Here is a 15,123-nt window from a genome sequence, read left to right on the forward strand (position 1 = left end):
CATCCTAGAAACCCAAACCATCGTCCCTATATCTAAGCTCTCAAACAGCCCTCTGAGCACTTGAGCAATATAGCAAACTGAATGGACAGCAGTGGTTTTGCAGATAGGAAAGAGATACGTCTTGAAGCCCAATCAGGAGTGGAGTGATATCTTAAAGAATGATGATTTTTTTGTATGGGGATAGTTCCGTCACGTTTTAAAATATGTTGGCAAAGGCAAGTGGAAAATGTATGTCAATTCACTTAACTTGAAAAACACATGTTGATGATTTATTGCATACTGTTTGCTGGACACCTCTGAGGATTCATACTAGGGAAAAAACATATTCTATGTTACTGCAGGACAAAGAGAACTAATCTGTGAAGTTGGACATTGTCAAAAGCTCTTAACTTTCAATGTTTTTCTTTATTTTTGAAATAACTGCTTGAGCGTCACAGGTATGCAGCCCATGTATAATCTAAATTTCATGTTCTACAAAAAGGTAAAATGTAGAGAATACTTTTTGGTATAAGGCTTCCATCAGACATATGTAAATTCACATTTTTAGTTTATAAACTAAATCCCATATAATGGGGAACTTCAAAATACACCTATTTTCAGAAAGAATATATACTCTTGTGTATTTATCGGATATTAAAAAGCAACTTTGAGACTAAAAAGTCTCAAACTTTGCTTGTGTGGCATCATTTTACATCCATGGTAGTAGCAGCAAAAACTGGCTAAAATGGGGCCATCCTTTAAACTACAGGGATTTTTCTTCATCGCCATTAAATGAAGTATTCGTAACAACTTCATTGGAACCGCATCAAGTTAGAGCAGCTAAAAACCTACACCACGCATTTCAAATCACTGATACTTTTCTCCAGAGTAGTGCCAATGCCAAATTCTGTGTGAAATGTTCTGACCAACTGAGGAAACAATTTGTGTTTATTTTTTTAAAGAAATAAATGAAAGCTTAAAAATCTCCAAAGGTTTGGCGGGAGAAGAGGCAAAAAAGAACCCCCAAACTCTGTGCTGGATGGACTGGGAGACAGGCAACAGCAAACATCTGAGGTTAAAAATCCAGTTTGCCAAATAAGCGCACAGAGCCAAATTTCTCCTAGGTACATCCCTAAAGAGTACTTGATCTACAGAGTACTGATTTAAAACTTCTTAGTGATGATTGCTTTGCTTCAGAAAGACTGTCTAAGAATGTCTTTGAGGATTGCTAGCTGATGTTGTAAATGCAGAACTGGCTAAAGAGAATGTCAGAAAGCATTCAAAAAATCTAAAGGGTAAATCAACTTACCTTCTTTTCAGTCAAAAATCTCAATTTTTAAGCTTTTTTTTCGAATTGGAGAGAGTTAGGCCTATGGGTGAATTACCCTGGTGGGGCAGGAGAGGGAGAGAAGAAATCTATGTTTTGTAATCAATCTTTTTTTTTTTTTTTTTAAATAAAAATTCAGAAATTTCCCTCTGTGCCATTAACCAAAAGCCAATGGCCGTAAGCTATTGCAAGTTACTTATGTGGATGTGTCTTCCCAGCAACCCACAAACTATACACAGCCGAGCGCGGAGCAAATGCCCAGGGCTGGAGGCTGCAATGGAGTTGTGGTGTCTGAGTCAGGCAGTACAAACTATGGCAGTGTCGCTCCTTGCTTTCCTGCACGTTTTGTTCTTAGGCTGCTTTTCCCCTACATAAGTGCAGGGGAAAATCTGTTCTTCTCGTTATTTCAAATATGCTGAATATTACTTAGATACTTTATATGTCTGCTGCTTAAGAAAATAACAATGATATAAATATTGAACTCTCATAAGTATGCTTTTAAGAATTACTGTTCTACACCTACAGACATTTATTGTTTTAAAGTCGATCATGTGCATTTTTAGGAACCTTATTTTAAAGTACAACCTAAAAATCCATACGCTAAAGGCATTGCCATGCAGTGTTGAATCTGGATAAAAATTTTTAACACTGTCATGAAAATAGCAACAGTTGCATTTAATGGTATCTTTTAGTTGGTCTTTGTTCAGAACCTGGCGATGTACTGTATTTTAATGTAGATGTATGGGGGATGTGCTGTTTTACTGATCTAGTGGTTATCATAAGATGGAAATCATTTCAACACAGAAAAAATGGTTGATAGCATCATCATAGTTTCAGGGAGAAAATAAACCAACATTTTCCTTATCTTAATCTAACAGGGTTTCTCTACTTGTCCTTTAGCTGGATGTGAAGCATCAAGGCTTTTTTTTTCTTAAATGTATTATTAAGTGCTCAAGAGGAAAAAATAGATCTGGTTTAGTATGTGTCTCTTTCAATATTAATTGTGCTTGAAGCAAAATACCAAGATTAATACTGGAGCTCAAGCTTTGAAAATCCACCCCTAGATTTGCCTGTCTATTTTCTTATTCTTATTCGCATGGGCAGATTAGTATCTTTGCTTAAAACGTTTGTGTCTAAGGTAATTTCTGAGTCTGTGCAAAAGAATGTGTTTCCATTTGAAAATACTAAAACTGCATATCTTCACTGAGGCGGCTGAGCTGTTATTAGTGTTTACTTTCGATATTATTTTTAGCTATCTTAGTTGATGGAATTGCCAACTAGGCAAAGCTAGTTTCAAAGTGATTAATTCAGTCAATACTATTTTAGCATTACATAGCACTTTTCATCCAGTGATGTCAAAACATGGATATTAAGTCTCACAACTCTCCTGTGAGGTATGTGTGCTGAAGTATTATTATCCTCATTTGGCACTTGGGGAAACTGAGGTCTAGAAGGATCTTGCGACTTGCCCCAAATCAGGGAGCTAATGGAAGAGCTATGGTCAAAATCCAGGAGTCCCAAGCTTTATCCATTGCTCCGACCAGTAGATTGGGTCACCTGGATTACCCATAAATAAGGGAGTTTGCAAGATATGTACGTGACATTACCACCAGAAAAAACAGAAACAATTTTGTCCACTGACAGAAAGGCAGGGAAATGGCAAAAATTTCACCCTAGAGCAAAATTGTAGAGTTTCACATTTCCTATATGAATACTCACTGTTAAGTATTCAATTTGCTTTACATGCGCTTGACTGTACCTACTGGTAACATCCTGTTATAACTTGGCATAAAAACCCTTCTGACTTAGCATTATGGAATTAATCCTTGAAACAAATTAAATCCACATCAAGTTATGTAGGATTTAAAGTATTTCCATTAAGTATCGTTCAAACAAATCAATCTCTCTAAAGGAAACTTAATAAAAAATAGAAATTGTTGATTTAAAAAAAAAAAAGCAAACATTATCCCTGTAATTTTTTTAGTGAATAATGCAAGTGAGTTGCTTGTTGTGTCTTTTTGCCAATGTACACTTATGTAGACATACAACCAGGATATTGTCTCGAGGTACTTTCAGTTCATGGTATTTCCAAATCCCTGACAATATGCTGCTTTGCAGCAGGATGCCCCTGCACAAAGTTTTACCTGAAATGGGACAATGATATATAACTCCTACATTTCTTTTCAGATATGTAGGTGTTTCAGGAAGACAGAAAGAGGGAAGGTTATAGAGAGTGTTCTCCATGCCTCAGAACACCCCTATGGCCAAGAAGCTTTATATTATTACAAATTTGTACAGTAGAAAACAGGACATAAAAATATTTCTAGAAAGTGGCTTTAAAACTATTATAAATAGTTTGGCTAATATTTCAATTAAGGGTTTCAGGGACAGTTTTAAGTATTCTTATCCCCCCTTATTCACAGTAAATTTAGTGTGCTTGTGGTCTAATGAACAGCCCATACACATACAGGGACCATTTCAGCGGGATTACATGACAAGAGAAGGATCTGTTAGTCACACAAGCAAGCCAATTTTGTCTCCTCCAAAACCCTCTTGGAATCATTCCTGATTCTGGGTCCCATCATGGCATTCCCTTTCTACCCAACCCACACCCTCAAACAATTATTCACTTTTTTTTTGCCACGTCCTGCAAAACTGGTTTTGCCTAAGCCCTGCCCAAGCGATGGCAACAAATGGGAAAAGTCCAAGAAAGCAGCAGCACAAAACTTCTCAGACTTTCTAAAACTGGGAAAAAAATATCTTTCCTTCTTTTATGCTGTGGCTTGTTTCATTTCCTTTGTCTTGTCATATAATAGGAATAATGTTCATGTTGTGGGTGAGTGCTTGCAATTAGTGGCCCCACAGTTATTCAACCTCTGCAAAAGCCATACATATAACATATTTTCCTTGTGAAACCTTGCCTATTGAATAGTACTACTTTTCACCTGGCCATGATATAGGGTCTGTGTAAACAATCAGCAGAACCTGCAACCACGGTTCTGTTGTGAACACTATCAGTAACGCTTCATATATGTGTGTGTACATATACATATAAGTTTACATATATGTATGTATACAAATCATAGTCCTGTAAATACCTGTTGCATGCATGTGCGTGCACAGGAGAAATGTTACATTCTATTAATGGTAAGGCATATTATTAGATAGGCAATATTGGCAATTATTTTAGCTTTTATCTTGATTTGTTGTGTTGCTGTTGATCGCGTGCTGCCAGAGGATCTTTAAGGATGACGGGGACGGGAAGAGGCCACTTCGAAGGCTTATTGCACACGGCGGCAGTAGTAGCCCAAAACTTTGCACTTCTCACACAGATGCTGAGGATGTTCTTTGCTCTGATCCGAAACATCCAGGCCATCTGGCTTTTCCAGGGGCCTCTGCAGTGAAGGGAAGGAAATCAGATTAGGTCCCAGGTTTTGTCACTGTTACTGTTTACTGTGCCTGTGAAGCCCACTTTCATGCTGAAACTGAGCTTTCTCCAAGCAATTATGAAGGTACTATATTTATTTCCTGAAAGGATGAAATATTTATTCGGCTCTGCATTGGTTGAGTGACCTCACAACTTACTGTCATTCTTCTTCATAAAGGTGGTGGTAATTTTGTCACAGACAAATCACTAAAAGACTTAATTGGGGCCTATATTTATAAAAGCAGTACCATATAAGAGTTTATTCTATCGGCCCCAATAACTGAGATGTCCCCAAGGCATTAACTAATACCTCAAGCATGGGAATGCCATTACCCAGCAATGCCAGCAGGGTTTAGCTACTATGACAAGAAAACTGACTTAACCATGCACAGATATTATGTAGTTAAATGAGGTTTTCCCAGTATTCAGACCCACATTTCTGAGTCTGAAATTTTTGAAGTAGAGCAGCAGCAAAGCTAAACAATAAAAACAAAAATACCAACACAAATCCCCCAAAATAAACAAACATAAACCAAACAAAACCCAACAAAAACGCAGTCAACCAAACAAAAACCCCAAACAACAAAAAAAATGAACCTCACACCACTTTGCCTGAACCTGAGTAATAAATTGACTACGTATTTGTAATAATATTTGTGAAATTGCAGGGTTGAACATGTATTTGGCTAAAGAAGGGAATTAAACTGCTTTGGGTTTAGTAGACCTTTGATCTTTAATGTTCCATGACAAGTAAAAGGTTTCACAATTATTCTGAAAATAAAATACCCATGTGAAGTAAGGTTAAGTGTTTGGGAAGTCTAATAGGTGGAGAGGTAATAGAAATGTGAGGTAGAACGCCATAAAGTGCACCATTTGTTTGAACAACAACAAGAATTCCCTAACCCGCAATTTTTCTGTTTTTCTGAAATGTACCTGAAGGACTGTTCCATTACACAGTGTCTTCCCATGGAGACAGTGGTTGTTCTGGGGGCCTGTGGTCCGTGCAGCCAGTGTGGGGTGTGAAATCTGAAAACAGGCCAGAAGCTTCTCACTGTTCTCACAGGGATACTAGACTTGTGCTTATCTTTTCAAAATATGATTCTTGGAGCAGGTGGTGGATAAATATAATTTACAAAATGATTACCATTTATCTTTTCACACCGTTCCTAAATCCTAAAGACTTTCCTTTAGCTGTAAAAATCTTAAAGTACACCTCATGATCTAAGTTTTCATTTGTAAGTTCTTCATTCCAAAGCCACCCACCTGAGATCCTGTGGATAGGAAGAAGAGACATTCAAAGCTTTTTTGTTTATTTTTTTGGCTATGTAGCATTGCAAGAACAGCTCATAATCCGGAGAACAGAAGGGTTTTTCAGCTCTCTCAATAGCTAAAATGAGACAAAATATAGTCTATTATCCTGAACAAGGGATATGTTCAAATTCTTGCTTGGTTGTATTGGATTATAAGTGCAACACTCTTATTATATTGCATAGCTAGTAAAAACAATATCTGGGAGTAACTGTGTAGTGATTGCCAATGGCTTGTTACTGAATCAGTGTTCTTATCCATGATTTTCCCTGAAGTTTTGTCTGTCCTGGGCCACATATTATATGTCTTTCAGTTTAACTTTTTTTACAATTTAATTGAAAATTGGATTTCCTGTATCAGGTGGGGGATAAGGAAGGCAGATGGATCCCTCATCTCCTCTAAATCCTTTAATTTCCCCCTGAAACCCCACAGAGCTTTGAATGACTTGTTGGAAGTCAGTATGTTAGGATTTGAGATCAGAACCAGCAATCCTGTTCCTAGGCTTGCAACCCAACCCCTGGTGCAGGCAGCACTTCTGCCATGATACAGACAAGTTGAGTAAGTCCGTTTGGTCAGAAAAACTGCCCTTCTGACTCTTCCACTACTTATTCCATCAACACCTGCCCACAAATTTTCTTCAAGAATTTGCGTTACATAAATGCAGTCAAAGATAATGCTCAGGTTCATGAGTCCCAGGAGTTAATTTATGCTCCTCAACAGAGAATTAGAGTATTTTGAAATGCTACACTTAAAACAAGCTCTTCGACTCAGCTCTGATTGCTTCTACATGCTAGCTGTGCTCTGATTAAAGAGGAAAAAATACAGCAGTTATCGTGTTTATTGATATAAGCCAGATTTTTTTTCCTTTTTTTTTAAATACGCAAAGCCTTGGGAATAATTTTTCCTGGAAATAGTGCAAAGGACATTGGGAATGCCTTAAAGCGCCAAGAGTTTTTGGATGGTTTTCAGAAACAATAGCTCTCCGTGGTTTGCTTTCCCCCTGCGTTGATTGAGCTCAGCTTTTTGGCCTGCAAAGCATTTAGATTTCAGAAATGTTATTGTTACCAGCGTGTTACGACACACAGGCTGGGGAGAGAGGGGTTACGAATGCAGGAAAGCAGGTTGCCAAGGGCCAGCTGGAAGGAGCTGAGCTGAGCCCAGGCTACATTTCTGGTGAGGTGATGGAGGGCTAGAGGCTTCAAAACTGGTACTGTGGTAGTTTTTATGTCCCAAAAGCACTTCAATCCAACTTTTGCCTAAAATGAAGCCCCAGCTTTATCTCCACTTTTTTGTTTTCTCTTCATGGGTTTCTTGTAAGGCAAAAAAAACCCCGTTCATACAGCCTGAGAAGTGTTCTTGTCCTGCTACTATTTGTCTGTTATTAATTGTGGAGAACTTTAATAACCTTATGGCCTTTCAACCTTTCTTAGACCACACTGAAAGGGTAGGATGTTAGCCAAAGAGCTGTGTGTCCACCAAGGCTGGACTTCCTTGGCACAGGCTGACCTTGGACAATTCTCACCAGCTATGGTGTGGTGGAAGCAGAGGGGCAGGAGAAGATGCTGGCGCAAGAGGGGTGCAGCAAGGTCAGGCTGCTGCACACTGGGTATTAGTTTTGGGAATTGCCTGAATTATGCAAGAGATCTGAATAACTGAGGAGGCTGCAAGAGTTTGGTGGTGATGCTGCTGAGAGGCTGGTAGCACAAAAACTCAGCCATGGGTTTGGAGAGGGTGTGGAGAAGGAGATGAGCTATTTGGCTGAAAAAATAATTCCTTTCCTTAGAAAGATGTGAAATGGAGTTTCTAAAACAACAGAAAATCCTGCTATGTTTCTCTGGGAAAGGCATACTTTTTTCCATTAAATGGAGAGTTTAAATATAATACTTCAGTTTTCATTGTCTTTTTTTTTTTTTTTTTTTTTTTAATGTAAGCATCCTGGATTTGGCAGTCCACATTTTCAGTAAAAACTGCAGGGATAGGCATGGTTACATTCTTCATTTTTGTGCATCTTTGCTTCATTTTCTCCTAGTAGTTGCCAAATGGAAATAATCTTGTGCAGCTCCACCAGAAAAACATTTGGTGGTTGTGACTAAAGCTGTTGCCTCAGGGGAATGAAGCTGAAATAAATTTAAATTTATATAGCGATTCCTGTCCCGCAAATTAACTTTTGACTGTGAAGTATTGCTGTCCCAGTCTACATGCACTGAATGAACTCTGCACTCCCTGCAAGTCAGTTAAAAAGCCCAAACCCTCAGAACAAAAAACCTTGTGAAGTGTTAGGTGTCAGAGAAAATGTCAGTAGGACATCCTTGAGGAAAATTGCTTCCACTAAGAAAATTCAAATGTGAGAAAACACTTCTAAATAATTTTTTGGATGCATTACCTTGAGTCTTAATGCAGCAAATGAGATGATTAAATGACAGAGTAGTTATGTGAATAGAAATGGATTCTACAACTATGGCTGGCAGGATAATTGTTAGGAGCCATAGCTAGCGTGAATTTGTAAGTTTTGAGTTCAATAAAAGGTGTGCACTGGGGATAAAGAATGAAATGCAATGTGCATTCTTGAGCAGCAGTCCTTCTGCTTCTCTGTCTGCGTAAGGGAACAGGGACATTGACAAGGCCCTCAGTGGTTGTTGTGGATCCCAGACAGTGATAGGAATGCTGCAGATCAGAGGCATGATGCTCAGAGAGAGCAAGGATCTTCTGTCAGCAGCATGCTGCTGGGACAGCCCAGCTAGGAATGAATGATAACCACGTGGCTAATGGTGAAAATCTCTTTTTAGAATTTACAGAAGGAGCAGTCTGCAGTGACCTGTATTCCTACTGCTGAAGCATGCAAGTATGGGCATGCTGAGGAGGGCTTATTAAATCTGAAGTGTCAAAAATATGTATGCGTTTAACGGTTGAGAAGTTTACTGAGCTTGAGTGATCAGACCCATCCCTGCCCATACTGAGAGAAGTGGCTGTGACTGCTCCCAGGTACGGGAATTGTGATGTGGCCATTGCATTGCCCATGGATGTAATAGCTCGGATATCATGAATACTATATTTACATACCAAATTATTTCCAATTCAACAGTAAATTCCTGACAGCTGGAAAAAAATGGTGTCCAAGAGGACAAGTTGGTCACCAGATGGCTGGTTCTGCACCAATGTGACAGCTGTCATCACAAACAGCACTGGAGTTAGCCACAAAGGAGAAGCCTTGATAAGTGGCCAGCCAGGAAGCAACCACAGGCACAGATGTTGCCGCTATAGCAGATGAGAAGAAAATGACAATTCAAAGCTTGGCGTCTGGGCTGTTATAGTGCCAGGAATGCTGGTGAATGGCTGCAAGGACTAGCTCCATTGCTGGAGCAGGGTAAGAAGGAGCATAGACAGCTACAAAATCCAAATTCCTTGGAAGAATAAGAGGTAGGTTTAAGTCCCATCTGTTTATGTTCAGAGTAGCTAAAGTAGCTACCCAGGAAATGGCTTTCGGAACAGCCATAGAGCAACTTTATTCGGGTAGTTCTTCGATCTCCTGTTCCTCAATAAGACTTGAGCTCAACTGGCCTCCAAATTTTGCCTCGTGCCCTGTGAATTCCTACAAGCACTCTGACGGGAAGGTTTACTGTTTGAGAGATGTGGTGGAAACCCAAAAGGAGGAACACAGTGGCATCAGTTGGTCACAAAACCAAAAATGCATACAGAGCCTCCTCGGGACAAGGAGCAATTTTACAGCTCAGGTGCAAGAGCCACCTGATTTCCCCCTCTGTGGATGAGATGGGGAATGAACGGCAGCAGCCCTGCTATCAGGATCTTGCATTACTACTTGTAATATGTGCTCCACCCATCTCTCTTAAATGCAGAGGTTTAGAGCTGTATTTATAGAGCACTCTGAATTATATACACAGCTGTAAAATTGCTGAGAAGACTTTTCCTGCCCCAGAGAGATTAAAAGCTCCTTCTAACAGATAGGGAATGTGGAGTGAGAGCGCAGGGCTGAATTGAGACATTCCTTGTGGTGAATTGGCACAGGATCGTTTCCTGGAGTGAAATGAGCCTCTGGGAACAAAGAGCAGGTGGCAGGGAAGTGTGGCTGCTCTCCTCTCCGGGGACCCACTAATGAAAGGTATGCATAGGAAATCAAAATTTGAGCATAGCTGCACAAGCCATTCACAGAACCAGCACATGTGCTTGAACGGCTCCCCCAGAGCACTCCAGAGCGGAGATTATTATCTTCAGTACTCTGATAGTATTGCCAGAGCCAGTTACATGGGAGTACTCTGGCAAGAACCATCCCTTGTGCGACAATGTGGACAAGCCCTACACGACTCAAAAGTCCATAGACTGAGGAAAGTAACCAGGGAAGATGAAAGAGAGATGGAGATGAAGACTGGAGAAAAGGGCAAGCCCAAGTATTGAGAATAGGCTCCTAATTCACTGCAATGTCAGGCAATTCTGAATATAAGGATTTCATTTTTTTTTTTTTTTTCTCCTAAATTGGACAAAATCTCAAATATTCAGGATGATGTAGCAAAGCATGGTGCCCCATGTGGTTATATTTCAGCTATTGAATAGTCTCTACAGAGGTTGATCTCTTTGGTGGGGAATGGAGATACTTTGCAATACCAGAGGATGGAAAAGTATCCCCAGAGGTGGTTCCTGTGTCTTGTCCTATATCCACATCTTCCTTTAAGTGTCCTCTGCTGCCCAGGATCACATGTGGAACAGGGAAGTATGGTGTGATCTGGTATGAGTTGTGATTCTGTACGCACTATTGTGAATGGAGACTTCTATAATATGCCCTCACCAGGGAAAGGTGGCACCTGAGTGGCTTCAGACTTGGTCCAAGTTGCTTGCAGTTAAGTAATTTCTGTAGTTTTGGAGGCTTTTGTATAATAACTTGACATAAGGCTAGTTAACGTTGAGAATCCAACAGTGATTTTCATCTGGTGATAAAATGATCATTATTTTTTAAAATAACGTTTGAGATATCATAGCAGCCTAACAGATGAAAAGTTATGTTTACCGAACAGTAGGGCAAGGAGTAGGAAAAGGAGATAATGAATTTCCAACACATTGCAGAGAAGACATATTGACAAAATTGCTCTGAAATAGAAATAAGACTCTTTTTAGTGGTGCCCGATGACAGGATGCGGGGCAACAGGCACAGATTGAAGCACAGGAGGTTCCATCTAAACACAAGGAGAAACTTTTTTACTTTGAGGGTGCCAGAGCACTGGAACAGGCTGCCCAAGGAAGTTGTGGAGTCTCCATCTCTGGAGACATTCAAAACCTGCCTGGACACATTCCTGTGCAACCTGCTCTAGGTGAACCTGCTTTAGCAGGTGGGTTGGACTAGATGATGTCCAGATGTCCCTTCCAACCCCAACCATTCTGTGATTCTGTTATAATTTATTTCACCAGAGCTAAATAACACTTGAGCTTGAGTGAAAGTTGAACTTCTGTATGGCCAGTTCACTGTTGTTTGTTTGTTTTTTTTTTTTTTTTAAATTCAAAAATAATCCACTTATTGATTACCTGTACTATGATCACATCACACAGTGTGGTGACTTTGCAGTGAAAGAGTAGATACTATAAAACAATATTGGTTTCTTCATTTTCAATGGAGTTAAAATGGCACAAGAGAAGCATGGCTTCTAGTAAGAGGCACCATCTTTTCGTAGACAAATTAAGTTGGAAAAACTGTTTAATGGAAGATTCAGATGAGAGTGAAAATACTCTAATCCCATATAATGAAGGCAATAGGAGCACATAACTAGCTGAGGACATACACTAATGCACTGAGGTGGGAAAAAAGCGATTGCTAAAAACTTGTAGAAGTGCATAGGATCTTAAAAATGAATAAGGTCTCTCCTATTATAGGTGCTGACAAAGTAACCAAAATCTAAAGAATAAACAGGAATTATAGACAGAAAAAGCTAAGGTGGTGCTTGCAGTGCTAATTAAGAAAACTACTCAAAGAATATTATATGCACAATAAGATTTTTTGTGCTTTATCGCTCAAACTAGAAATATTTAACTTGTAATTAAATATTTTTTCAATGTGCTTTTATGAAATATAGTTGCTAGTGTAAGAGTATTGGTGATTGGGTAGAGCATATTTTCCAAACTGGGGCAGAATAACACCACACAGGTAAATGCTGATCAATTTTTAGAGAGAGTCTGGTGTGGATGAAAAACATGTATGGGTGAGCAAACACTAGGCTCTGTCAAGAAGCAGCGCTGAGCTCACGCAGCCCAAGTTAGCTCTCCTTTGCTGCTGGCTCTGTGCATGAACTGGTGCTGTTTACTGTGTGGCCTCTGGACGAATGAAAAAAGTATAGAAAGAATGATGACAGTAACACTGAGAAACAGAAGCTAACAGAGGTGAGGCAGAGACAACAGGATGTAAAATCTTTCAACACGAGGCCGTAAGTTCAAATTTTAGGAAGGAGCACTAGTGACCCGACGCAAGTTATTTCTATCTGGAAGCCTGGCTGAAATGCACTCTCATCTTGAAGATCTCAAATAGCTGCAATACCTACTGGTGGGACATGAACATAAGGATAGATAAGAAAGGCGATGCTCTTCCACATCCTGAGTTATGGTGTCCTTAGGGAATGGTGTGGAAACAGTGATGGAAACCTGCACAGCACATGCTGTGATTCTTCCCAGGAGAACACCACATATGCGGCTCCAAGGCAAGCACAGGTTACAGAAGCACTGTAGACCTTAACCTTTACACAGCATGTCCTTGATGTTAGTACTACTATGCAGATTAGACTCCTCTAGCCCTGCTAGGAGGGGCAACTCTGCCCAAGGGGCTACTTGCAAACCTTCTTTACTACAAAATATACATGTTCCCAAGTCTATGCCTCTTGTGTACTGTGGATGGGATACCTCTTGAGCAATTTCTTGTAACCCTTTGAACAGCAACATAAATGATGAAAAGAATTTAGAAGAACAAAGTAAATATTTATAAATTTGTGTTATAAATCAGGGGTCTTGTAATTTTTCTCACCCTCAAAATTGTACTTCCATGCATGTGATAAATGCATGAATCCATTGTTCAGCCTGGATTTTGGTTCTTGGTCTACACAAGCTGTCTAAAGAGGGGCAAGGAACCAGAGACCTTGGAAGCTTTGAGATTGTCTCAGGTAATTCAGCAAAAAAGATCCTTGTATTTTCTTGTAATATAGTTTCCAGACACAGTTTTGTCAGGGACATTAGACTGCTGTTTCTAAAGATGACATCTTGTTTTCAGGTTTGGAATCAGAGTGGCATTAGCCCAGAGAAAGGGGAACAGATCACATCATCTCAACTGGCCAACAAAGATATTCACTGTCTCATCCAGGGAATCGTACAAGTTCATTATAAAGTACAAAAATTCCCATGATAGAAAGAAGGGACGATAATCTCACGGTGAAGTATGTCAGGTTTAAATCAAGGCTTCTGCCACAAGCATGGTGAGCTTCAAGCACCATATTTTAACTGCAATTCGTATTGCTTCAAGGTACTAGTAATTATAAATCAGGTTTTTTGGCTGCATATTGGAATGCAGTGTTGCTGTAGAGACTGAGCCAAATCTTGCCTTTAGAAATAGATGAATATGCATATGCGTGTAAGAGGAGGAAATATAGCTGACTGGATATTCCTGGGTGTGATAAAGCTAAATAAACTTAATTGTATCTCTTCTTCTTGCCTGTTGCAATGTATTTCAATATTCCTCTGTCTTTTCATGATAATAAAGTCACAGTATCCTCATTTAGGATTTTTTTTTTCCTGACACCCTCCCATCCAAAATCTCATTAAATGGTATGACGTGTTCCTTATGAGCCCATGGAAAGAGCAGAGCTTTTTATAGCCATTTTGCAAGCACTTAAGCAACTAATGAGGCACCTAAGGCTCTTGATGGAATTTCCTTTGTACCTTTTGCAAGTACACCCAGATGATCTGTCTATGATTTGAACAGTATCTGAGTGGGCAGCAGGTAACCTGACCCATGCAGAGCTCTATTTATTACTGAGATTCAGCTAGGATGAATTATACCTGCGGCAAATTACACCTCCCAAACTCTCCTAAAATAATTCTTACCTTTTCCATCTACAACCATTTTCTGCAATATTGCGAAATCCCCCTCAAATTTTTCTGTTATGGCCAAATTTATTTTTCATGGGGTTGTCAAAAGTGACTTTCTGCACGAAAATACAGCTTTGACAGCCAGTCTGTAGTCTGGTTTGTCAGCAGAACAAAAGGGGTATGAGCTCATGCAGATGGCCTGTCTGTCTCCTCCTAAAGACTACTGAACTGGTTGACCGTTTGTGACCAATGCTGGTGGGGTACAAGCAGGAACTCACAGTCAGTTTTCCCATCATGAGCTGGAAATGCAGGAAATTACTTCAAGGGATGGGCGCAAGGGCAGGCTGCAGGGAGCAGGAAGGAAGGCTGTGTGCACCCTGTGAGCTACGGCTGACAGGATGGCAGATACAGCTTTCCGAGCAGAGCTACTGCTTAGATTTGACCCTTTCAGTTTAATAAAAGTCTTTCTCTTGAAGTTCTTTGCTTGGGCATCACTTGGTATTACGGAAACAGAGAAATCACTCTTTAACCAGGTGGTCTTGGTTTACTGTCATTAACCAAGGAATTCTGTAGGCAGGAGTAATTTTAGTATTGTACTCTTTTATCACTTATCGTTATAAATAGAAATAGCCTATTGGCCAAATCCAATCTTATTTCAACAGGTGAAAAAAGTAATGACACCAGTGGAATGAAACATTAAATTGGTGTAAATACAAAGAGAATCAGAAGGACTAGGAGGCCCACTGCTACTCCTGAACTTGTTTTAATTAATCTCAGATCACAAGGCCCCAGAGTCTGTTTCTGTAATAAAGGCAGGTAAAGATTTTGGTTTGCAGGTATTTTTACTGAAAGATAGGACATTCAAACTCTGCAACTCTGACGCCAGTCCAGATTCCCAGGACTGAGAACACCAGCTCATCTAGGGAACAATTTTTGTGGCCTCTTGTAATCCGTGTTGAGTGCTGTTTAAGCCTTACCCACAGTTTACAAAGGCAGGAACATTCCTAGTTCC

At 39.8% G+C, this 15,123-nt stretch overlaps 1 protein-coding gene across 2 annotated transcripts in view; it reads right to left on the reverse strand.

Moving 5' to 3' along the window:
- Positions 1-1,376: 1,376 nt before the first annotated feature.
- ZCCHC24 (zinc finger CCHC-type containing 24) overlaps positions 1,377-15,123 on the reverse strand; it is a 120,397-nt gene continuing 106,650 nt past the window's right edge. Inside the window, exon 4 of one of the 2 annotated variants that reach the window (XM_065843896.2) lies at positions 1,377-4,701. In XM_065843896.2, coding sequence (XP_065699968.1) covers positions 4,588-4,701 — 114 coding nt within the window. In that variant the 3' untranslated portion in view covers positions 1,377-4,587. Of the gene's footprint in view, positions 4,702-5,519; positions 5,760-15,123 lie in introns of those variants that run through there. The other variant, XM_071811745.1, reaches the window with a different exon arrangement.

The sequence above is a fragment of the Patagioenas fasciata genome, chromosome 8 (assembly GCF_037038585.1).
Source record: "Patagioenas fasciata isolate bPatFas1 chromosome 8, bPatFas1.hap1, whole genome shotgun sequence".
NCBI lineage: Eukaryota > Metazoa > Chordata > Aves > Columbiformes > Columbidae > Patagioenas > Patagioenas fasciata.